The 24,976-nt window shown below is 50.6% G+C and overlaps 7 protein-coding genes across 7 annotated transcripts; 4 read left to right on the plus strand and 3 right to left on the minus strand.

Moving 5' to 3' along the window:
• Positions 1-556: 556 nt before the first annotated feature.
• On the minus strand, positions 557-4,093 carry Triagg1_2551 (uncharacterized protein; the record flags this gene model as incomplete). The annotated part of the gene is made up of 1 exon (XM_062896745.1): positions 557-4,093. One exon carries the CDS (start codon positions 4,091-4,093, stop codon positions 557-559), a length of 3,537 nt encoding a protein of 1,178 aa, XP_062758763.1.
• Positions 4,094-7,732: 3,639 nt separating this feature from the next.
• On the minus strand, positions 7,733-8,512 carry Triagg1_2552 (uncharacterized protein; the record flags this gene model as incomplete). The annotated part of the gene is made up of 1 exon (XM_062896746.1): positions 7,733-8,512. One exon carries the CDS (start codon positions 8,510-8,512, stop codon positions 7,733-7,735), a length of 780 nt encoding a protein of 259 aa, XP_062758764.1.
• Positions 8,513-10,888: 2,376 nt separating this feature from the next.
• Triagg1_2553 (uncharacterized protein) lies at positions 10,889-13,150 on the plus strand (the record flags this gene model as incomplete). Its single annotated transcript, XM_062896747.1, has 1 exon — positions 10,889-13,150. The coding sequence occupies one exon, from the start codon at positions 10,889-10,891 to the stop codon at positions 13,148-13,150; it is 2,262 nt and encodes a 753-aa protein (XP_062758765.1).
• A 628-nt stretch (positions 13,151-13,778) lies between these two features.
• Triagg1_2554 (uncharacterized protein) lies at positions 13,779-15,359 on the plus strand (the record flags this gene model as incomplete). Its single annotated transcript, XM_062896748.1, has 1 exon — positions 13,779-15,359. The coding sequence occupies one exon, from the start codon at positions 13,779-13,781 to the stop codon at positions 15,357-15,359; it is 1,581 nt and encodes a 526-aa protein (XP_062758766.1).
• A 1,368-nt stretch (positions 15,360-16,727) lies between these two features.
• Positions 16,728-17,018, plus strand: Triagg1_2555 (uncharacterized protein; the record flags this gene model as incomplete). The annotated part of the gene is made up of 1 exon (XM_062896749.1): positions 16,728-17,018. One exon carries the CDS (start codon positions 16,728-16,730, stop codon positions 17,016-17,018), a length of 291 nt encoding a protein of 96 aa, XP_062758767.1.
• A 415-nt stretch (positions 17,019-17,433) lies between these two features.
• Positions 17,434-18,185, minus strand: Triagg1_2556 (uncharacterized protein; the record flags this gene model as incomplete). Its single annotated transcript, XM_062896750.1, has 5 exons — positions 17,434-17,606; positions 17,668-17,736; positions 17,800-17,858; positions 18,013-18,084; positions 18,166-18,185. 5 exons carry the CDS (start codon positions 18,183-18,185, stop codon positions 17,434-17,436), a joined length of 393 nt encoding a protein of 130 aa, XP_062758768.1.
• A 3,801-nt stretch (positions 18,186-21,986) lies between these two features.
• On the plus strand, positions 21,987-23,849 carry Triagg1_2557 (uncharacterized protein; the record flags this gene model as incomplete). The annotated part of the gene is made up of 1 exon (XM_062896751.1): positions 21,987-23,849. One exon carries the CDS (start codon positions 21,987-21,989, stop codon positions 23,847-23,849), a length of 1,863 nt encoding a protein of 620 aa, XP_062758769.1.
• Positions 23,850-24,976: the final 1,127 nt, after the last annotated feature.

A 24,976-nucleotide genomic window follows, 5' to 3' on the forward strand; every position in this document is an offset into this window, starting at 1 on the left:
ATTATACACGGTAGCAGAAAATCCAGTCCAGCAGAGTAGTAATAAAGGCACAATTCCCTTGTACCCTTTATATACCATCCAAACAAGCCCAATAGAACACCCAATATTCTGCTACTACCGTTGTGGCCTTGGCCTTGGCCTATGCCGAGTGGAGATTTGTCTATCAGCGGCTCCCAGAGCCCGCAATCCTTCCCGTCCTTTCTTGCGCATCGCCCAAAAACCCAATTAACCAAAAAATGCCTTCTTTTTTTGTATATGCAAATCATGTGCCCACCACCGCCTGGAAACGCCGTGCCATCCTGTAGCAACAGAAGAAAACAGGATGGAAATGGAATTCAAAAACACCACGCAGAGCCTCTGATATTAGGACGACACCCCAATACAAACACCGTCCAATCTGCATGCCAAAGGGGTATCAAAACACGTCGAGGCTTAAAGTAGAAATGAGAGAAAAAAAAGAACAAATGAAAAGACAAAGAAAATCAAGAGACATGATGTCGCTGTAACAAAACTGGGAAAAGAAAAATGTTGGCTGTATGATGTGGTGTGTACCAAATCACTCCAAGCTGGCCTCCTGGCCTCCGCCGAGCAGCTCAAGAACCTTGTTGACCACGGCACTGGGGTATCCGCGAGTAAGCATCTCTCCCACGACTGCCTTTGCTTCTTCTCTCTGCTCGACTGCAAGGAAGGCTCGTGTCATGGCCTCATACGTGCTAGGCTCGCGCTTCTCACGAGGCACAGCATCGTAGATGGCCTGGGCCTTTTCGATCTTCTTCTCTGCGGCCCAACCATGGATCAGAGTGTTGGCAATGTAGGGCGTGAGCTCCACCTTCTTGCTTCGCATCTCTGCAAGGACCGTCTCGGTTTCGGCAACCCGATGGTTGGCTACCATGGCCTCGAACAGAGCCTGGTAGATGCTGGCGTTGACAGGGACCAGGTATTGCTCTACGACCGAATCAAAAACCTTTCGCGCGCCTTCCATGTCGTGGAGAACGCAACCCCTGGCGTGGATGAGCGATGCATAGTGCACCGGCTCGGGTCGCTGGCCGGCCGCGCGCATCTCCTCCAATACTCGTTCGGCGGCCTCTAGGTCCACCGCCTCCAGAGTAGCGTGCGTGTCGATCAGAAGCTTGTAAGTGTGAGAGGTGGGGGCAATGCCCTTGGACATCATGCGGCTGTAATAGGCAAGGACCTTGGATTTGTCTCGCTTTGTCGTCAGGAAGAACTGCATCATGCTGTTGTAGGGTGCCGGTCTCGCCTTGTAGTTGGGCATGGCCTCCATCTCGTCAAAGAGCTCTTCCGCAAACTTCTCGTCGCTGACACGGCACAGTGCATTGACAATGGTGCCATATGTTACCGAAGTTGGCTTGATGCCAAGCGCCCTCATCTCCGCAAAGTAGAAGAGACAGTCATCAATGCGACGGGCCTTGCCTAGCTTGCCGATCAGTGCGTTGTACAAGAAAGAGCTGGGCTCGACACCCTCGGTCTTGGCGCGCAAGAAGATGCGAACTGCTTCCGAGGCCTCGTCAAATGTCTTGGTGGAGTCCTTCAGCGTGGTGATGTACAGCCCAAAGGTGTTTGCAGAAGGCGTGGCGCCCATTTCAAGCAGCTCTTGGTGGTACTGCTCAGCCCGTCCGCGGTTACCCAGCGTCAGGCAAGCGCCGACCATTGCGTCCAGAATCGAAGACCAGCCGTAACGGACTACAGCATTGTGAGCAATCGGGGGAACATCAGTGCGAGCCATGGCGAGAACATCCTGGCAGAGATCCATCTTGCTCTCACGAGCAGCGGCGGAAATCAGCTTTGCATACGTGATATATCGGGGGTGTCTGCCAGCTCGTCGCATGTTTCGGAATCGGTTGAGAGCTTCGTTGAGACGAGGGCCCTTGCGGCCATGGCTACCTTCCAAGTCATCGGCGATCAAAGAGGAGCCCTTGAAGTCGGTGTTGTGTGCATATGGGTCATAGTTGTCCTCGTAGCTGGAGACTGTGGGGGTAGACAAGTAGGGAGAAATGCTATGCGCCTGTGACGGGATTGTCGACATCTGGGAGGCCAGCTCACGGGTGTCCACAATACCACGGGATTCCATGTAGCGGGCAATGAAGTCGGAGCCCTCATCAATCTCCTCGGCAAGCTGGAGGCGCATTTCGGACTCGGTGGTTCGGATTCTTTGGAACATCATCTCCGACTGCGCCAAGCCCTCTGCAACCTGGCCGGAACCAATGAGCGAAACCGCGTACATGGCAGTGGGCTCAATGAAGGCAGCCGTGGCATGCATCTCGGGGTTGGAGAGAACGTGCCAATACTTTGAAGCCGAGGCAACATCGCCGAGCCGCACGCTCATGGCCAGAAGGGCAATCGAGGGGGCAGCGAGGTCTTGAAGATTTGCCGCATGGATATTGGCATAAGCTTCAATCGCGGTGGTGGCATCGTTGCCATCAGCAGCAATCGTGGCAACCTTCATCATGGCTTGGTCGCGGGCGCTAGCATTGAGGGACTGGGCCCACTGAAGTGCCTCTTGGAAGACACCCCTTGCGATGAATCCCTTGATGAAGCCAAGGTCGACCAAGGCATCTTTCATATCGGTGACGGAGACGCCATATTCGTCCACAATCTTCTTGAAAAACTTCATTGCGCCCTCAATCTTATCGGAGATGACATAGGCGTTGATGACCGAGGCATACACTTGGGCGTCCAGTCGATCGCCGAGCGAAGAGCTTCCGGCGTCGTGAGAGATGGCCAGGCTACGGTACTCGTTGTAGCACTCCACAGCGCTGATGAGATTTCCGGACTTGGCATATGCGGTAATCATGGTGGGGAAGACGTCGGCCGAAGGAACGATCTCGCTGAGCTCCATATGCTCATAGAATCGCAGCATATCGGACACTCGGCCTACCTGAGCGCAGGCCGAGATCAGCTGTCGATACGTCTCTGCCGAGTACGAAACTTTGCCGGCGTCGAAAGATATGTCAAACAGCTTGACAGCCAGATCGAGGCGCTCATCCTCACACAAGATGGCGTGCTCCAGCTCGTGCGAGGTAAACATGAATTTGCCGGGCTCATCCATTCCACCATATCGCAGTCGTTTTTCCTCAAGAAGTGACTTCATTTCTGAGACCTCGAGAGAACGCGAAGAAAGCATGTTGACAAGAATGTTGAAAGTTTGGCCGTCAGGGGACACTCGCCGGCGCATCATGTCGGCATAAACATCCAGCGCCTTGGAGACGACCTCGCTTCGCTGGCTAGGCAAATGGATTGCGGCCAACAGCAGAGCGTTGTAGGCACTGGCAATGGGCTGGACGCCAGTCGCCAGCATGGCCTCGAAAACGGCCGGGATCTCAGCATACCGGGCGGCACCCGACAGCTTCTCTAGATGCTCCGCATACGACTGAGATTGCTCTTGAACAGACGGAGAACCCGTGCGGGAAATGCGAGCTGTGCCTTGTGATGTTTCCACCGCAGGCGCAGGCGTCCGCGCACGTGAATGAGGGACAGAAAGAGAGAGACCTGCAGCGGCAGCTTTTTCGACAGCCGCTTGGAGAGTCCGCGCCTGGATTTCCTTTTCCAGAGCAGCATCGATGTGTGCAAGAGCTGCCTCCTCCTCCGCCGACATCAGATGTTGAGATTCCACAATCTCATTGCTGGCTTCGGCCGCAGCGACCTGCTCGGCAGCTTCCGCGCTGGCCTCGACCCCATTCTCACCAGCGAGAACCGATGACGCATTGGGCTTCCACTCGATGCGCTTGGGGAAATCGAATTGTGTCCACTCGTTATCTTCTTCCTCTCCGGCGGCCTGCTGCTTCTGCAGGGCCTCGAAGTAGGCATCTAGACCTCCATGGTTTGAGACATGACGGTGCTCGGCTGGGAGCCCGGATGATAGCTTCTCGTTATGGAAGGCAGAATAGAGGGGAAACGCCGAGGCACGACTGGACCGGTTCGGCTGTCGTCGAAAGACGGGGCGGTTCTGAGAGTTGAGGACGTGAGGGTGAGTAGCAGCTACGACGGATTGTGCGTAGCCGTGGGCGGTGACGGATTTGGCGAATGTAGATCCTTGACGGATAAAATTCGAGTACAGCGAGGAGTAGATGGGCATTTAGATAGCGGGAGGTATAGACTATATGAGACGGGTTGATTAGTTGCGGATTCATATATCGGACTGCGAAGATGAAAGAGGCATGATGTTGCAAGGGGTCTATCGATTCTGCAGAGAATTGGATACCCCCAATAACAACAACAAAAGAGTGAGACAAGATGGAAGTAATGCGTCCATGTTTTACTTGGGCCCGTCACGGGTGCAACTCGGTGACGGCGCACACGCAGCGCAGCGCATTGAAGCGTGGGAGGCAAAAGCAAAAATCGGGGCCAAGACTTACGGGGGAAAAAAAGATAGTGGGCGATTGCAGGTTCATTTGACAGCCTTGGAAGCCGTCAAACAAACGCGCTATGTAAATTGAAAAAATGGTTGGGGAGAAAAAAGGAGAATGAGAATGGAAGAAGAAAAAGACAACCGAAAGTCAAGGGCTGGGACGAAAAGAAAGGGTCCAGCCTCGACTATCTTCTTTTTTTTCCTTGTCGTTTGTGTGCGCTGACTTGAGATGTAAGAGAAAAAAAAGAGAGAGAAAATAAGACCGGGAGAAAATGGCGGGGGGCCCGTGCCGGCCTTATTCTCTCGGCCCAGGGCTCTGAAGTGCCGTGGAAGGATGGAGGATGCCGCTAAAGGGCCAGCGACAGCACCTACGTAAACAGCGCGGGTGGAGGCATTAAGCCGCCTAGAAGATGCCAGTAGCGCTGCTACAGGTGCTTGACGCTAGCGCACTGGAAGGGTGGACTCGGGAAGCCTCAGAGGCACGAGCATGTGGAGATGACTCGGGCTGAAAAGAGTTGCAGTGCAGATATGGCTCCAGTTGTCGAATTTTTCTTCTTCTTTCCTGCGTCTTCATGTATGCTTGGTAATGCAGACGCTCTCCAGTCCAATGCACTCACTACATTGATAGCCTGCAGATGCCGCTACTGCTGCATTGTCTATATGGACTATGGAGAGAAATAGGAAGTCACAAAAGCGACATCAGACGCCCATCTCCGTCCCCCGTGGCTTAGTACATGCGGTCTCATTAAATCTCATTAACGCACTTGAGGTAAAATGAGACGCAGGCAAATTTAGAATACCTAGAGCTCAAAAGAACATGGAAACTTATCCGTGCTCCTTCGGGTCATCGTCGCCATCGCGTGCGTCATAGGCAAATTACAGTACACGCATTTGATCTCTGCAAGTCTGGGGTTCTAAACTCACCTGCACCGAGCCTTACCCAAAACTGCTTCATCCCGCCCACTTGTCTAGGTAAAGAAACATAGAGAATTGAGGCAATCAATTTTTCTCTGGCAAGGCGGCAAGGCATGCGCGTCCCACAAGTCCCAGGTTGACAGAGTAGAAACGAAGATGGCGATGGCCCTGATTGGCCGCGGCGAGAAGAAACCGGCTCCCATTCGCTGGGATTCCCTGTCCGACCCGTGGGGACCAAAGGGAGAAGCCGGAACCGCCGGCGGGCCCTGGAGATGCTCCGTGAGATGCGCCAGAATGGGCCTCCAGTTGACCGAGAAGCTGAGCCCGGCATTCTTGAGTCTCCGTCCGAGGCAGTTTTGCTTCTGGACAAGTACGAGCACCTAGGTATTCGTATTATTTGCAAGGGATTAACTCGACGACATCTGCATGTGCCTGACAGGTAAACCTACGTATCAATATTGTCGTATCAAAACCAAGTCCTGCAAAGTGAGCCAATGTTTTAATCCCTCAGACCAATCTCAACAGCATTACGTGGTTTCTGCCTCTGGAACGTACACAGCATGCGCGTCGCAGTAAGAAAAGACACATGGCCTTGATAGGCAACCCGCGATGACCCTCCACAATGCAAGGTGCGACGCCCATCCTACATCAATCTGTATTAGTCTCCGTGTTTCGAGCACGGATGAGTGGCAGAGACGCAGTGTCGGACACTTGGGGAACCCGACACCAGCGATTGTGGGTGTGTGTGGTAGTAACATTTTAGCGACAATGGGCGTTTAATTCCACCAAGTACGAAGCGCCCGAACAGAGTCGGGGCATCATGCATTATCTTTGCAACTCCGGACATCTGTTTCTGAATTAGACGCGCACGAACCATTAACCGTCTCTCGTCAGACAGCTCCTGGCAAGGTGATGCTTCTTTGCTGTCGATCTGCGTCTGCACATGCTTCCGTCTTCATCGAGTGGCAATGGTTATTAGTGAACGCCTCAAATCGCCTCAACTGCCAAACAGCCACCATGCTAACACAACAACTGTCCAGAGGTTTCTAGAAGAGGCCTTCCACTATGGATGGCAGTTAGCCTCCTCATGGCAGCAAACCCTAAAATGAATATGTCGCTTCTCAGCGTGGAGCCCTTTTTGCAACCCTTCTGTGCGCCAAAACTCAGCCCGTCACATGGCCGGGACTCTGGCAAAATTGTCCCGTCTGCACCCGCATGTAACAGACACGGGTGGCTTATTTCTCGTACTGCCACACGGCTCGGATGCTACGGACAAAGGCCTAGCATCTCCGAGCTGCTCGGCATATTTTCTACGCCCCGGCCGCCGCACGCCCGGTGGCCTCTCCGTCAATAGGCGAGCCGGCCGCTGTATTCTGCTTGTTTTCCGTGCCCCGATCTTAACAAAACCCCTCCATACGATGCTCATTCATTGGAGCTCGCAGAACTCTTTGGTATTGTAATCTGATGTAATAGAGGATTCCAAATCCAAGGGAGTTCATCCAAACATCTCCTATGGCTTTATTACTTATACCCCAGGCGGATAAATGAGCCCATCTTCTTTTCTATTTCATCTCAACTGGGCAAATCATATGTCCACCGAGTGTCTTCGGAGTAAATGATTTGACGTTGCACAATAGTTATATTAAGCGGGTGAAAGCAATTTTGTAGACCGTTGTAAATAAATAGTTTTTATACCTGCCAAAGAAAGTCGGAGCATATTCCGTCACTTTTCGGAATGGGTTCATCTTGGTGTGTTATCTACCTAACGTCCTGCTAGATCCGCGAGATAGATAAGATTGAAGTAGTTGCGGCAGCTATTGTATAGACGAAAAACCAGTTGAAGTTCCTTGTTTAAATGATGGGGCGTAGCACCCTCTTGAGCTTGATTCCGCTCAACTACTATATGTGCAACAGGCGTGATGCCCAATGTTCAATCGCTGGTGAGGTCTACCGCGCTAATCCTCGGCTATAAATATAGAAATTGGAAAAAAAGAACGCAGGTGCTTTCTTCTTTTTAGATTTCGAGACTACGAGGAAAACATCTGCATTGAAAACTGTCCTCTAACTAGCGCAACCATCCTCGAACACATCCATGGCTGCCAAAAGGGTATCATACAACAAAAACAACGCTCGTCCTTCGCCCATGTAGTGAAACTGTCAACTGGGGATTGGATCGTGAGACGTCCAAAGACTTCGCCGCTGCACCCAGCCCTGCCAGGATAACGACCATGTGTTTGGAACCGGCTCCATCGTGACTTGCATGCCTCTTCAGCTGCGCCGCTGCCTCCGACCCTGTCAGATTAACGACCATGCTGTAAGGTGATGCTCGTGCCACGAGGTACTGGTAGTCAATGCATCTAAAAGACTGCCCGCTGCCCCCAGCCCTGCCAGGTTAACGAGTATGCCCTTTATCTGCTTGGCTCGCACTCAGCCCCCAATCCCCCGGATAAATCACCTCGCTATCGATATTGTGCACGCCATACCGTCGTCGCCTAATTGCCACAACGTGCAATCACGGCTCCGCCTAGATGATCGCTTTGAACTCAAAAATGCCTCGATAGCTTTATCTCGTGACTTGTTCTGCTTGCTCTCTTCTTTATCCTTTTTGAGAGGCTGCCGCCGTTTCCTTTGAGGTGTTGTCGTATCGCGTTTTCTGAGAGTACGGGAAGCGTGGGGCTGCTTTCGCGCGATAGGTCGGGGATAGTTGATGCATTCTGTTGCACTTGGATGAATAGTTGGGAATCCCAGTTGGTTGCTTCCGGTCGCACCTTCATCGGCCACGTCCTCATCGGTCGTGTCTTCATTGGAAAGACTTGGGCTTAGTAGTCGGGTTTGGTGGTTGCGGCATCTGCAGATTCTGACCGTGCTGAGGTATTCCTCGGCTTCTCTTGTGGATTGTATACAAAACTCTCGCCAAGGATCCGATTTGGGGTGGTTGTCCTCGTCTTCATCGGTGTCGAGGAGCTCGAACTGTATTGAGTGCGTATCTGATGACTCTTCAGGGCTTTGGCTTCTACGAGCCTGTTTTGCTTTTGGTTCCTCGGATGTGTCAGGTTGCAAATCTAGTGATCTTTTTCGTTTTTCGCGCCGCTCGAAGCCCGCTAACGTCAACGGCGGGGGGGACGGTGAATGTAAACCTTGAGTGTTGGGATTATCGTCATCATGAATAGCGTGCAGCTTGGCCTTTTTTCGCGGCAAAAGCGCACTGTCATCGAATTGCCGTTTCGCCATGATTCTGATCGGTGAAGCGCCGCTTCGTTGTTGCGGTAATGTATATCGTGGTGATGTCGTGGGATGTGTTTATACTATATGACTGATCGATATGTCGAAGTTGCACCAAGCAGGAGATGGTTGATAACCAGTCACGTGATGAGGCGTTTTTTTCGCGGTTGTGACATGATACAAGATGGGTACATCTAGGAGGCAGATCACGCTGAGCCTGTCATATAGATCTTCTCTTCAAGACACTTTTTCTCAAGACCATCGCAAATCATAACTTCTCAATTGTACCTATCATATAGCTTAGGTCATCCAACCATCCATTTTGTGGTACAGATCGCGATAATCCCGATGTTGGACACAGCATCAGACCCACAACCAGCACCTCCGGCGGAAACCGTGACTTTTGCCATCCTCTCCGCTGCTAATCCAGCTGCTGTTCACCTTTTGGATCTTATTCAGTCCAAGTTATCACCCGCGACCCTGAAATGCTATAAAGGCAAAATCGGTTACCACTTGTCAATAGCCTCATCACCGAGCAATGCCGACTTTAAACGCACGTGGCGAATTGGGGCCGGCCCAACTGAAGCAATCAGTAGCGGGAACTTTGAGCACATCAAACCCGATATTCTGCTTTGTCCGCCAGATGGAATCAGCGCCGCAACAGCACGTCGTTTTTTTAAACACCTACACGCCACTCTCTATCTTCATAAAGAATCACACGTGTTAATGTTCAAGGCAACCTCAACTCGATCTATTACCTACCTGAAAGGCGATATAGATGGTAAAGATTTGGAATTGGCCCGAGACAAAACGCTAGCCTGTGTCATGCGGCATATTCACAATTATCTTCGATTTGGCAATTATCTCTTTGATCTCGAATTGGTCGTTCAAGGTCAAAGCAAGACTAAAACAGAGCCAACCGACCACCCCGTCCTTCACTATCTATTAGGACTCAATCACTCTCCCATGGAACACTCCCAAACCTCCCGGGATATCTGGCTACACACCAACAAACCGCACTCATCAATAACGTCAGGCGTTAATATCTTCACTGGGGAGCCGATGGCCGTTAAAGAATTGGACACAAGCACGATATCACTGCCATACAGTATCGACCGGCTCCGGGTCGCTCGCCAGTATCATAAGAGGCGAGATCAGGGCGTGCTCGGCATCATCAATGTGTGGTGTGAACGCCACTGTTCCCCCTCGTGCTTATCCGACAGGCGTGTCTGCAAGAAACTATACTATTCGATGCCTCTAGCCGAGGATAGTTTTCGTGACACGAAGTGGGCCAAAATCAATAAAGCACGCCTTGCTTTGTTTTATCAGACTTTATTGGGGCTATCTAGGCTGCACGAAGAAAATATTACTCATGGTAGTATTTTGCCAGAGTCGCTACTCTTCTTAACTGAAACGGATTTTAAAACAGAGGGCCAACCCCGTACAAGAACGGCAGTTATTTCTCTTAACATACGAGAGCGAAAGAAAAAACCTAATGCAAGCCTTTGCATCGCACCTGAGGTTTGGGATAGAATGAAGGATGGAGATGATTTAGACGAGACAAAACTTGATATCTGGGCGCTTGCAGCTTCATGGCTCTTTACATTGATGAAGCCACCAGAGGACTTGATGATAAGACAACACTCACACAGAAAGTTACAACCCATACTAGATAAGTGCACCAAGAAGGGACGCATACAGGAACCATTTGCTAAACTCTTACGACGTATGTTAGCATGGGAACCACAAGATCGTCCTAGTGCCACAGACGCTCTTGAAGACGAAGCATGGAAACCTATCCATGACGAGATACAGGAAGAACTAGAGAGGAGAAAGCGGAAGAAGAGAGAGATAATAGAAGGCGAAAGCGGGAAGAAGAGAGTCAGAGTGGTTTCGCCTGAGCTAGACGAGTAACTACAAAACGAATATGATTTGATGAGATTCCGTGCGAAATGTCCGACTACCTTCTACTCAAGGTTTCTAATACTGCATCTTGAGAAAATCCTGTCTACTAGTAACTTGATCTAGGGGAGACTGCAGCTTGTTTTACTAATGGATAAACCGGTAACCCATAGCGCTAAAAGGACTTAAAATACGCCCCCTTATTCGCCTAACCCACTCATCACATAACCACATAGACCGTTCGGTTTACAGTGTGTTGGTCATTAAGCTCTCGTACTTACCTGTATTCTTGGCGCAGCTTTTACTTGTGCCACAAAGACCCATGCATATCTTATCGTAGATATCTAGCCGCATTATCGACTGTTATCGATAAGACTTTTTCCAAAGCAAAAAAACCAATTGCCTCTTTTTTTTTCTGGAGACGAACATTTCAAAGTCGAAGCCCCACCGAACAACCACCCGAGAGACGAGGCCACTCCCACCATGGCTGACGATGGAATGTTGATGAATTTTGAGCTGGGCAGTGGGCCGCTCAAGCCGCAGGTCAAATTCACCGGTGGAAGCTGGAGGGACAGGAAGCGGGCACAGAAGAGCGCAAAGCTTGGGTCACGCCCAGCAGTCGAGAGATCAGGTCTTGACGATGACCAGCGATCGGCAAAGAGGCAGAGAGTTGATGGCCATGGGCCGGGGAGACGCACAGAAGGCGATTCAGAAAGTCGCACAGACTTTCAACGGAAGAAAACGGCAGATCACGGCCACGCCCCTGGACAAAATAAAGGCCCCGGGAAAGGGTCGCGCCAGGTCGTTTCTCGCTTGTTTTCGTTCAACCCAGAGCAGAAGACGACATTTGATGACGAGACCGAGTGGAAGGAACCAGAGCCAACAAACGCACCGCTTCTTACAGTGGCTAATTTCGGATCCCTGACGATATCTTCTCGACTTGTTGAGGCACTTGGCAAGATGAATCTTGAGCGACCAACGGCAATTCAGCAAAAAGTCATTCCTCACATGCTGTCTAGCAGCTCAGATGCATTTGTCCAAGCTGAAACGGGCTCGGGAAAGACGTTTGCCTACCTTCTTCCTATATTGCATCGAGTTCTCCTCCTCAGCGGACGCGGCGAACAGCAGATTCATCGAGACTCGGGCATTTTCGCCATCATAGTCGCGCCCACTCGCGAGCTTGCCAAACAAACACATACAGTTCTAGAACAGCTCATCAGGCCGTTTCCATGGCTGGTTTCTACCGCCATTACCGGAGGAGAGTCAAAGAAGGCGGAGAAAGCCCGGCTTCGGAAAGGCATCAGCTTCTTGGTGGCAACTCCGGGAAGATTGGCCGACCACATCGATAATACCAAGGCTCTTAACTTGGGCACCGTAAGGTGGCTTATTCTAGATGAAGGCGATCGACTGATGGATTTGGGTTTCGAAGAAGATCTGAGGAAAGCCATCAATGCTCTTAAGCAGGTGGAATTGTCCAAAACTCTCTCTTCTGGAGTGTCTCTCGACCCGCTTCCGGATCGAAGAGTCACCGTTCTATGCTCTGCTACAATGAAGATGAATGTACAGAAGCTTGGCGAGATGAGTCTTGCTGATGCCACCTTTTTAGCTGCTGAAAAGGGTGCCGGGACTGCGGCCGAAAACAAGGACGAGCAGGCTGTTCACAAGGCTCCAGCACAACTGCACCAGTCGCACATCATTGTACCCGCCAAGTTGAGACTGGTAACGCTTATGGCCTATCTCAAATCTGTCTTCTCTCGCCGCGGTCACACAATGAAGGCCATTATCTTCATGTCCTGCGCTGATACAGTCGACTTCCATTACGAACTTCTCAAAATCCCCGAAAGCGGCGAGGTGCCTCAGCCGGCAACAAAAGACGCGGAAAATACCTCCAAGACCGTTGCAAAGGCGGCGTACATCACATCTCTTGCAAGCCCCGAAGTAGTGCTGCACAGGATGCATGGCTCCCTTTCACAGCCAGTACGAACGGCAACACTGAAATCGTTCTCGGCCTGCAAGTCCCCCTCTCTTCTCATTACAACAGATGTCTCGTCTCGTGGTCTAGATATTCCTTCGGTTGATCTGGTAATTGAATATGACCCTGCTTTCAGCTTTGCCGATCACATTCACCGAATTGGACGAACAGCGCGAGCTGGACGCTCTGGTGACGCGGTCATATTCCTCCTTCCCGGCACGGAGGAGGGCTACATTGAGCTCCTCAAAGCTTCTGGCTCGCCGTCCCCTCTATCATATGAATCTGTGCTACAAAAGGGCCTGATGACCAAACTGGAATTCCCCGTGGAAACAACAGCTAAACCAGAAGATGGGAAATCTTATCACGATAAAGCGGAAACTTTACAACTTCACTTGGAGCAGCGACTCCTCATCGATAGCAAACGACTCGAACTGGCGAGGAACGGTTTCAAGTCGCACATCAGAGCCTATGCGACACATACCCGAGAAGAGCGTGTTCATTTCGATATCACTCAGCTGCATCTAGGACATGTTGCAAAAGCCTATGGATTGCGTGACCCGCCAGGAGGAATTGGCGCTGGTCTCGACCGAAAGGCACAAAAGGGTGGCAAGGAGGCAGGGAAGAGGACAGCCAAGGGCGTCAAAGGAGCCAAGAAAGATGACGATGATGACAGCGACAGCGACAAGCAGGATCAGGCAAAGCCGGCGAGAGCCATGCTTATGCGTAAGAGTAGGATGCTCACGACTGGAGCTAGCGAGTTCAACATTGGATAGCGATATGTGTTACTTCGATTTGATTTGCCTTGTCAATTCTACGGGCTCTGGCCTGGCAGCTTCAGGTTCCAGCATTGATATGATATATATATCTTTGATGAAACAATTTGATACATACACGCACTAAAAGGTCTGACTGATAATCTGATTTGAAATTGATTCTTAATCAAGACCAAACAAGACGCTTCCTGGAGGGCATTTGAAGATACCGGTTGGAAGAAACACTGTTCGTATTCGATCCCACCTTGGACACCGCCTTGTGTATGTTTTCAGATACGGTAGCTGTCGGCAATTTATGCAAATTATCTACTGAAAAGAAAACGTATGCCAACAAAATCCACCTGAATGAGCCTTGACACCTCCCTGATAAAGATTTGGGGTCGAAACACCGTGCTTTATTATACGATCCTTCTCCTTCCAGTAAGGGTCTCCGGGTCAACATCGGGCAAATAGCAAAAACAGCCTCCAGAGCGACTTCCGGCGGGGTGATAAGAAAAGATAAGGGTCAATGCGTCTTTGCTCCCAATTTCTTTGTGACTCAACTACAAGATCACACGTCCGCCCCGCACCCTTTGGGCCTGAAATCGCTGCAAAAGAAATCCGTCAGGATCACGAGCGACAGCCCAAGATGGCGACAATTTACATTGACGAAGACATTGGCAAGGACGAGGTTCCCCAGGCCGGCACCGAGGAGTCCCCCTACAAGACGCTGCAGTTCGCCTATCTCCAGCGTCCCGCTGAAGCCCAATATCTGACCCGCAAGTCGCAAGCCGAAGATGAGGCCGCAAAGGAGTGGAAACCCGTCGCAAAGGCTGCCTTGAAGAAGGCAGTCAACTTCTTCGACGTGCAGAAGAAGAAGGCCGCCAAGGAACAGGAGCTGGTTGTCAGGCGCAAGAAGGAGGAAGAGGAGCGAGCCAAGGCCTTGGAAGCCGCCAAGGCCATTGTCATCACTGAGGACCCCAGTCTTCCTGCTGCGGTTCGAATTGGGCTCGACGAGGTTGGCGATCACATCAAGCTCCGCAAGGTGGATGACCCTGAGAGCAAAGGTACTCGAGTACGCGTCTTTGGTCGCGTGCATCGAGAGCGCAAGCAAAAGGATGTCATGTTTGTAACACTGAGAGACGGCTATGGCTTTATGCAGGTGGTCATCTCCGGCCAGCTGGCAAAGACCTACGATGCTGTTACCCTCACCCGTGAAACCTCAATGGAAATTCTGGGAGAGATGCGAGAAGTCCCTGCCGGTGCCCGGGCTCCTCTCAACCGCGAACTACACGCCGACTTCTTCAAGATTCCCAAGCACTGGAAGGCCCCCGGTGGTGACGATGCCATCACCAACAGAGTTCAGGCAGACGCCGAGCAGGCCATGCTTCTCGACCAACGACACCTTACACTTCGTGGTGAAGTCGCTTCGGGCGTCATGATTGTCCGCGATGCCGTCGAGTGGGCCTTCAACCAGGCCTACAAGGAGCTGAGGTTCCGCAAAGTCAGCCCTCCCGCCCTCGTCCAGACACAGGTCGAAGGTGGCGCTACGCTGTTCAAGTTTGACTACTATGGCGAGGACGCCTACCTCACACAATCTTCTCAGTTGTACCTGGAGACCTGCCTGCCTTCAATGGGTCACGTTTACTGTATCGAGAAGTCTTTCCGAGCTGAAAAGTCTCTGACCCGACGACACTTGTCCGAGTTCACGCACGTTGAGGCTGAGCTTGACTTCATCACCTTTGACGACCTATTGGCACACATTGAGCAAATCATGTGCCGTGTGCTCGAATTGGTCATGGAGGACCCCGTCGTTGCTGAAAAGATCAAGGCCATGAACCCCGAGTTCAAACTTCCCGAGAGGCCTTTTATGCGCATGAAGTACTCGGAGGCAATCGATTGGCTTGTTGAGCACGATATTCCCAACGAGGAGGGCAAGCCCCATGCCTTTGGTGACGATATTGCCGAAGCCGCTGAGCGTCGCATGACGGACATCATCAACAAACCCATCTTCCTGACGCACTTCCCGGCTGAGATCAAATCATTCTACATGTCAAAAGATCAGGATGATCTTCGCGTCACCGAGAGTGTTGACTGCTTGATGCCCGGTGTTGGAGAGATTGTCGGTGGATCGATGAGAATGGACGACTACGAGGAGTTGATGGCGGCGTACAAGCGCGAGGGCATTGAGCCCGAGGCCTACTACTGGTACACTGATCAGAGAAAGTAAGTTGATGACAAGTCCTCGTTTTGAAACTCCATCCGTTCATTGGCTAATGACATTTTTTCTTTTCCAGGTATGGAAGCTCTCCTCACGGAGGCTACGGTCTGGGACTGGAGCGATTCCTTGCCTGGCTTTGCAAGCAGCATACTGTTAGAGATTGCTGCTTGTATCCTCGTTACATGCACCGTTGCAAGCCTTAGACGCTAAATCAAGAGTTAGACTTGTTTGCCGATTTATGAGAATACAATGAAAGACAGACTTGCTTTGCGCTAGATATTCGGAGATGTCCTTCTACGATATCAAAAAGCATGTGAAAGAGCATACAAGGAACTCGATGATACTCGTGATATTGCCACTCTAAATCTTGAGCTTCGATGGTGCCTCGTATAGTTTGGGTGAAAAAAAAAATCTGTCAAGTGACTGCTCCAAGGATCGTGAAGCATCCGTGAATCTACACATAGCACATGCAGGACAATGGTAATCTGACCTTGATGGCTGTAAAAACAGTCATCACATGTCAAAAAAACATTATCAAGCTCGATATGTCTCCAGATGATAAATCTAGATTGCCATCGAGATAGATTTGTTGGGGCAAAGTTTAATGTCGGATATAGCGTGGCAGCTTAGCTGACGATTCCGTATCCAGAGATGTTGCCACATTCACATGCAGATGTTGATGCTCAATCACATGCAAATAGAATTGTACAAATTTTGTTTTCATCTGTTGTCGATGTGTTTTTTTCTTCTTGGGAGATTGACAGCATGAATTCTTGGGGAAATACTGGAGTGCAACATGCTTAATAGGTAGGTACTGGGTAGTTTAGGTAAGAGGAGGATTACAACGACGATCAATTAGTACCTTATGGATCATTACATTACCTGTACATGTAGGTATCTGCCAGGTATTCGCTAGATACTGGTAACAGTGTATAATTGCCATTTCACCTATATCATAATCTGATTACATTTGATTCATTACCCATATAACGCTCCATCACAATCCATGTACCTAGGCACAGCCGATGGCAAATACCCCAACAAACAATCCTCAGCTTCGCATCCAATAAACAGCTCTCGGCATGTCTTCCAGAAATCCTGATGGCACACGCGCTAAAAACGTCATGAATAGCTGATGGTGCGTAAAGGCAAATGGCGGGTGTTGTTCTTCCACGTTGCCTTGACGTCATGCGCCACGATGCCGATCGCCAGTGTTTTCTATTATATATATCTGGTATACCCTCGCTTCATCCTTGGAATTCTTGGAATGTTCTCTTTACTCGTTACACTTCATCTCAAGAAGAAAGTATCCTATACTCCAACTACATTCACATAACACAACCACATATACCAACCAACAACACAACAACATACAACATGTCTTCCGAAGATAAGAAGACCGATACCGGCAACTTGACTGACACAGTCACTGGCACTGCCCAATCCGTTACGGGCATCCTAGGCAACACAGTCGGCGGCTTGGGCCGCACTGTCGGAGGAGTTGCTGGTGCGGCAACCCGAGGCCTTGGAGGCACTGTCAACAACGTCACCGGAGAGACTGGTCGTCCTGTAGGAGATGCTGTGAGCTCCATTGGAACGGGGCTAGAGGGAGGCTTGGAAAGTGTTTCCAAGGGAGTGGAGGATGCGGGACAGTGGAAGAAGCAGTAAACAAAAAAAGAAAAACCAAGGAAACAAAATGGAAAGGGCTCTGAGCCCAAATGTACTATCAGTTACGAATTTGGAACAAACTTGAATCGAAACCTTGTCATATCATGTATTGTATTTTGTTTCGTGCTATCGACATTAACAGCCTATAAAACTACCGTATGCTAATACTTGGATCCGGCTGAAACCATAACCCTTGACTTGCAGTGTAACACATATGAACCTCCCGAAACCTTCCATTCTCACGCCACCGACTCTATCTCCGTAATGATCCTTAGGAGGAGCTTATCTGAACCGCGTGTTATTACAACACGTGGAAAGAAGAAAGCAATCCCTGTGTATCTGCTATATGACCTGTAATCTCGCGCAAGTGAGAGGGTCATGCTCCTCATTGCTTAGTCTTGCCAGTAATGCCTGTTTAGACTTGCTCGGCACCCCAGCCGACGTCAGCCTCTCGCATGTTGCTCGGGGGTTCGATCGAGGGAATGAACTCGAGGGCGACGTAGCCGATACCGATGATACCAACAGCACCACCAGCAATGTTGCTAATGAGGTGTTCGCCAAGAAGAAGGCCTCCGAGAAGGATATAGACTATCAAATTTGTCAGAACAGCTCTCCTCCCCCAAAAAAGAAACTGGACACTCAAACATACAGATACCACGGCCAATAAAGGAAAAGAGGAAGTTGGCGTATCTTGAAACCTGCGGGGGGATTTGGAACTCTGAAGTCTTGGTTAGTACCATCCTACTTCCAAAGTAATGCGGGGTACAAGCCAGGGACATACCCAGAAGTGCGATAGAGAGACCAAATACAATCATATAGAGACCAATGATGAAGTTTTGGCTAAAATTTGAGTAACAATCAGCGTCGTCGATCACATATCAGCCCCGCAAGCCAAAAGGGTCATTAAACGCAGCGTCATCATAACATGACAGCATTTCCCATTGCATTCAAATGATAGAGACTCAGACGTTGTTTTCTTTTCGGGGGAACCTACGGGCCAAATGGGAAGATGTGGAAAACGCCTCCCAGAACGGTGATGCCCGCCACGGCCAGGTTCACAATGCGGCTGCGGCGCATCAAGGCGCAAATGTTAGTGACAAGGGCTCAATTGCATCGCCCGAGCCATGCTGATAGGCAAGAGACATACAAGATATCAGAGAGTTCCATAGCTGCTGATTGACACGGAGAAGCTGTATCAAGAGTCGGGACTGAATTCGACGAAGACGGAAGTGTCGCGATGCGTGGATTTTGAGTCTCGCGGGGAAGAGGATTCGTCACACGTGCGCTCCAGGCAGCGGCTCGGGCAGGGAGCTGAGGATAAGAAGGGCGAAGTAGGGAGAAGAGTAGGCAGTTACGTGGGTGTCATGGAAACGAATCACAAGATGCGAGCTGGTGATGTTGAAGCTTGCGCAATCCTGTCCCAAACAGCTATCCGGATGTGTTTTGACGGTAGCGGGCAACAAGGCTGTGGCTGTGCGGTGACGTACTTGCCTCGGTGGGTGGTGCGGTAAGAACTCGTCAAAATCCCGGATATTCTTCGGGACTCAGGTACAAAGCTACACGCACCTCCCAAACTCAGCCTCAGGTACCACCTATTCGGAGACAGCTTTACGAGGTGCATAACGAGGGGATTCCAGATTCGATCCTCACCATATACTCGAATGTCTCTTCCATGTTGTTTTTTGCGCAGAAAAATCTCCTTTGTGCGGCTCTCTGATTTCATCCAAAGATGATTTACTACTCAGAGAAGATGATTGCAGAGGTTCGGGGTTCACAGAGCTGGGAATAACGAAGAATGACAAGGTCCAAGATGATGGTGGGCTGCAAGCGTGCTGAGAGAACAACATCGTTGACGAGAACGGACTTTACCACCAACACGGGAACGGATGCCCAACACCAAGCGTGAGACGAGGCAGTTCCGCTTCAAGACCAAATTCATATAGATACTCACGGAACAGGATGGGACGAACCGGAATTCGCTGGTATACTCGTACAACAGTATCCATTTCCCTCTCTAATGCGTGATGATGGGCTGCCAATGCCGGAGCCTTTGAGCCGAGCAGATGATCTATCATACTGCCCGTACAAGGCAAATACTCCGAGCCAGCTCTGTCTACAGTACAATCAAAGAATCATGTCATTCTGGTTCAGCTCACATAATACCGATGGGGTCATAGTCACAGCGGAAGGGAGAGCCCGAGTTTCCTAGGCTGCAGATCATCCAGTCTCACTCTGGGAAACGTAAGTTCATTTCAACTACCCACAGTGGCCTGGACTGCTCTCACACACGGCTGGCAAGCATTCACACAGACATGAAAAAACGCCACTCATTATAATTATAGCAGCACGACGGGAAACGAGCCTCTCCCAGTGCAGAGGACAAAGTCTGTGGAAATGGTCAACTGAGACAGGCCAGGGTGACGTCTGGTTCAACGTGGTTACCACAAGCACTAGCACGCCACCGAAATGCAAACAAGGCGGCATACGACAGGGGTTGTGAACTCCTGGAAATGAGAACGCCTCGTTGGAGGCGAGTAAAAGCAGACATCTACCGTTACTGCCATGTCATCGGCGTTTCACACAAGTGCAAAGTGCACAAACTAGTACTTAGCCGCCACGGTATGCGACGGCGTCTTGGAGGATTCGACTCTCCCTGCAGCATGTGGTCCTCGTGTTCTTGACCGAGTCGTCTAAATTGGCCTATTCGAGCTCTTATCACAAACGCTTTGCATGGAAATGCATGAATATGGTGGAGATGAGCCCGGGCAAAGCACCCATGGATGGAAAATCCAGCCAGCCGCAGGACAGGGCGGTGAGTGGGAACCCCCAGCGGCACCAATACAAGACGCTGCTCGATGTTGCTTTATGGCCCTTGGACGCAACCGAGCTGCTCGTGGGATGCGCCCTGCTCCGTTGAGAACGACGGGCAGCATTACACGTGTCCGGAGACCTCACCAATTCCCCCGGAGCCAGTCAGGGCTCTGCTGCCTGCACAGCCTGATTTGCCGGAACCCCTCAGGAAGTGTGTGATATGCAGCTTCAATTCTGCCCAGCCACACATCGTACCATTATGAGTGGGCGAGACAAGAAAAAAGGGGAAAAAAAAAGAAAAAAGAAAAAGCAGCTACCAAAGGACCGACCAGGATTGAGACCGGAGAGGCATTCGGCGCCTCACCGGGGACCCTCCCCCAGCACTCACACTCCCAGTCAGGCTCGGCTTAAGATCCCCGGCATTACTCGGCTCGCCCTCCGACCTACAAGTAAGTTCGCGAGCAGCACACACCTTTGGTCTTGTTTTAGCGGCATGGGATACTACTGTAGTCGGAGAGATGGTCTTATGCTTGTTCTTCCCATTTGGTACTAGGAATCTTTCTGGGCGAGCCTTACTGTGGAGGCATCTTAATGCCGGGAATCTCACAAGTTTTTTTCTACGGCCGATCGCCTCGTGGATCAGTGGGTACACCAAGATACCGTACTTGCTAGGGGGAGCTAACCGCGAGGTTAATATTCACTCCGAGAGATGCTGTACTCGTATACGGCGCGGCACATACAGCGAGAGACTGGGACGCGGGGCGCCTACTGGTGTTTGGCCTCCATCAACTACCAATCAGCCCCAAATTGGCATATGGTTGGCTGTCGAGGGAGAGAACCGCTATGCAACCAAGGCCTGTGGGATGGCAGATGAGTGGCTAACATTCTATTGCTTGCTTTGGTGGGTGGTGCTACCAAACATGGAGTCTGGGGAGGGTGGTGTGCATCTAGGGGAACCACAACCACTGGAACCCGTACAAGTAGGAGAGCTCCGCCAAGGCTGCATAAATCTCCTAAGATATGGCATGGCATGGCATGGCATCTATTTCCAGCATACGAGTACAAGGTACGTCGACCGTCCTTCAGTTGAGGGAGCTTCACAATCGCTGATCTCGGGCTTTGAATGTGCCGAACCAGAACTAGCGCGGCTCCATGTCTAGCCTGTTCAAAAAGACAACTCGAGGGTGTGGTAGTACTACCACATGTCTGATGCAAGGCGGACGCGGATGCGGAGCACACCTACTTGCGAATACCTGCTGATACACACAGAGGTATCTAGAGTGTGTCATTACATGTCCACGCGAGACAGGCCTTCTCTGCTCCGTATTGTGGTGTCCAATTCATGCAAGCTGCACCTCTCGCAGAAAATCGAGTTCTAGACCCCAGTTACGGAGTAATAGTGCAAGCACAGCGCTATGATATGCGTCAGCACATGTGAGGGGAAAGAGAGGGAGGCAAGTACCTATTCAGCTCAATTTTCCCAGGTATAGATCTAAAGGATCAAACGGGTTGGGACAAGGTACCACGGCTGTGCTTTTTTTTTTTTTTTTTTTGACAGCCAGGCGTTACCAGGGCCCTGGTCGTCAAGCAGGTATCACACGCACACCCACCCCACGATTTCAGAGTCATCTTAGTAAGAGTGTGGCCGAAGATAGACACAGTATGAACAAGGGAAAGACGGCTCGACAAGGACTCCAGAAGCGAGGTATGGACAGAGACAGACAGAGGCTTGTGGCCCGGAACGCGAGGGGGAAGACCTAGACCAGTCTCGCATGCTGATCGTTTCAGCTGGATTGCCAAGGCAGCGCCATATGATTTGTGCCACGTCAATACTCCTGTGACAATGGGGCTCGTGGCGTATATTGATCCAATACATGGCCGAGACGGAGGCCAGTGTATGTGTGCTTTTGGTCCATCACGGTGGCAGACTCCATAGACGTGAATCGGTATTTAAAGGGCAGAGGGTTCGTTCTTTTCTGGGTAACCAACTTGGTCCTACAAACATTTCGGTTTTACGTCTTCAAACTCTTGTTACACGCTTTCAAGCTCGATAATTCATTGACACTCTTCGTGCCGCTTATACCACAGCCAAACTCAACTCACAAACTTGTCTTTACCTTTTTCAAAGAACAATCAGACAAATACCTTCTCATCAAAATGTCTTCTTCCGGCAGTCTCCCCCTTACCCCCATTACCAGCGTTGGCTCGGTCAACTCCCCCTTTGACAAGGTCATCCCATCGGCAGACCATGCGGCCTCTGCGTCCGAGTTTAGCAAAAGAACTTGGCAGCATCTTGTGGAAAATGCTTCCTCCATGTCATTCAATCAAAACACGGTCAACCTGATCAGCGTGGCCAAGTACGGGCCAAAGCTCCCCGACGAAATGGAGGGGACCACCGAGCTCGCAGGATATGCCAAATGGTATAAAGCAGCAGGGGACCCCGAGGAAGCCCTCTTCAACGCGATTCACGGTATTCGCCATGGCGTGAGGCGACGATGGGACTTGATGAAGCTCAAGGCGACGCTCTGTGAGATATCAAAGCACAGCGGCTTCAAGTTTTCAGACAGCGAGTCCAACGGTCTCGCTTTCATGTTCCTCGCTTGGGCCTATATCCTAAGTGCGTTTTTACTCGAGCAGCAGCAGATACCCATAGTCTATGAAGACCCATACAAGCAATGGGGCAATGGAACCTATGAAGGCGGTGCCTTCTTCATAGACCTTGGAGACTCTAGCGATGAAGAATACCGCTGGTGGTCATCCCTTGTCCATCCTGGTCAAGGATGGAAAGCGGCTTATTCTTCGCAGCCGGTATGGGCCGTGACGCTTGGAGACCGGTTCAAGTTTATTATCCTGAACGAACGCAACGTGTTGCCGTCGACCAAGGTCAATCCTCCCTCCAGCCGCGAGGCGCTTGCATTCCTTTCTCGGTTTGCTGCCAGGTTCAACTTGGAGAACCAGGTGTCGCTCGGACTTGCAATGGCACTGACCATTCCACTTCACGATAACATGTCCTCAACCATACAGATACCAGAGCCGTATCTTACCAGGAAAGAGGTTGTGTCTATACCCGCTTCAATCATTGACCAAGAGTATCGCAACCTGTCTTACTACATTGTTCTCAGCTCCAACCCTACTTTCATGGCCTCGGCTCTTTGGTCTGTCTTTTGGGAACCTGAAATCGACTGCAACTTGGCCAGTCCCTGGTGCAACGCAATCATTGATGTTATCAAGCCCTTGATTGATGGACATCGGCTTGAGACGCTGGGTCATGTCCTTGCTCAGAGAAGGCCTGGCGTTTCTGCTTTATGGTATGGCCTAGTGGCCTGTGGCACTACAGACGTCATCCAATCCATCATTCCCTACCTTGAGACCTTGCACACTGCGTTGCCCGCAAAACACGTTCCTGAAGTCTCTGTCTGGACAAAGAGTCCTCAGTCATTCATGGATCTTGCCGGAACTGGCCCCTATTTGCAGGGGAATCGTATATCTCGCGAGGACCTGTGGCGGCTTCGCCACGAGAATTGGAATACCTGGAAGGGCGGTGTTCATTTCCGCCACTTACCAACCACTCCCTTCCGACCCTTTGGCTCTATTGACGCCGAAGAAGTGGAAGTCATGGTGCGCCCGCACTTGGAGTGCCCGAGACATGAATGGGTCTATTCGGGCTTCACTTGGACTCTCGACAATGGAGTTGACTTGACCCATGAACCACGTGTTCTGACTACCTCATGGGCCCAGTTTGAGGCTGAGTCGCACATCAACTTGCCCCCAGCTCGCGGGGGCGAGCCAGACCCCGGCATGGATTACACGGCATCCAAGCAGGCTACCGGCGACATCTTCCGGTGGGCCGCCACGGAAATGGAGGATTCTGGCAAGCACATCTACTCTCATCCGTGGGTCAACATTGACGCACATCTCGCTCTAGTTGAGCAGGAAAAGCGCAGGCCCAAAGGAGTGGTGCGTATCTCGGACATGGACAGAGTCAAGGAGTGGGTTGTCAGCAACGACAACGGTGAGTGAGCCCGTCATTTCAGCGTGCTACAATATTTTCTTTTCTGTTCAAAGCTAACCTGTCATCTACCGCTTAGAAGGGGGCGATGAGGAAATGACTAGCATGCAGAAACTTGTGTAAAGAGGACGGTGGTGCTCTTTCATTTCCTTCTTTTCTTTGTCTTTCATGTTTTTTGTATGGGTGGCAACGGTCAAGGCATACTACGGGTATGGCACATAGATTGATTAGAAAAGCCAGGCAACAACATGAATTGGGATTCTTGGGATGGAAATTTTGGGAAATGGCAAGCTTCCAGGTAATTGGTAAAGTCGGGACACTGGGACTGGGGTATATGGGACATTGGGCATGGGATAAGGGATAAGGGAGCTAGGATAAAAAGGTCTAAGAGCAAGTGTGTATTTCACAAGTCGTGGTAGTAATTCCTATTCCTTTCATAAAATAGCTTAGTTGCTTCATCTAAAGAGAGCGAATAGAAGCTATATGAGCTTTGCATAGGTACTAGTATGTTGAAAGCAATCCCGATAGGCTTATACTGCGTCCAGGAGAGGAAGTCGAAAGCGAGAATAGAGCCTTTAAGCCAATGAAAGAGGGCGTTTAATCCAGAGAGCGAGAAAAGAGACAACAACCCAATCATGACCGGCATAATCACCTGAAGTATTAAAAACCCCAGCCGACAAGGCTTATCAACCGACGGCCTGGATGCTTGCTAAGACAACGGAAGCAGACCAGATTGGCTCCCCAGTGCGGGGCCGTGTGCGTTAGCGCTCTCTTGCGTTCATTTATAGTACATATAGTACATACATGCAACTTACACGAGCTTTAGCCGTGCCGTGTGCCAGCAAGAAAGAGGGCATCAATGAAAGGCAGCCGCTGTACGAGTAGGTACGAATGATTGGCGCACAAGCCCAGACGATGCACCCACAACTGCTGCAGTGAACAGCCTGGTTTTTTTTTTTTTTGTTGTCGTTTTTTGCCAACGCGGCTTGTACGAGTATTCCTTCGTTATGCGCGGCCACTCCTCTTTTATGCTTTTACGTTACCTTTTCTTGCACGGCTTTCGCGTTCCTATTTTGGCGAGGTGCCTAAGAGGGCAAAGCGACAAGCTAGGTACATAAGGTGCCGTACCTAAGTTTAG

Source organism: Trichoderma aggressivum (assembly GCF_033847375.1).
Source record: "Trichoderma aggressivum f. europaeum strain CBS 100526 chromosome Unknown scaffold_006, whole genome shotgun sequence".
NCBI lineage: Eukaryota > Fungi > Ascomycota > Sordariomycetes > Hypocreales > Hypocreaceae > Trichoderma > Trichoderma aggressivum.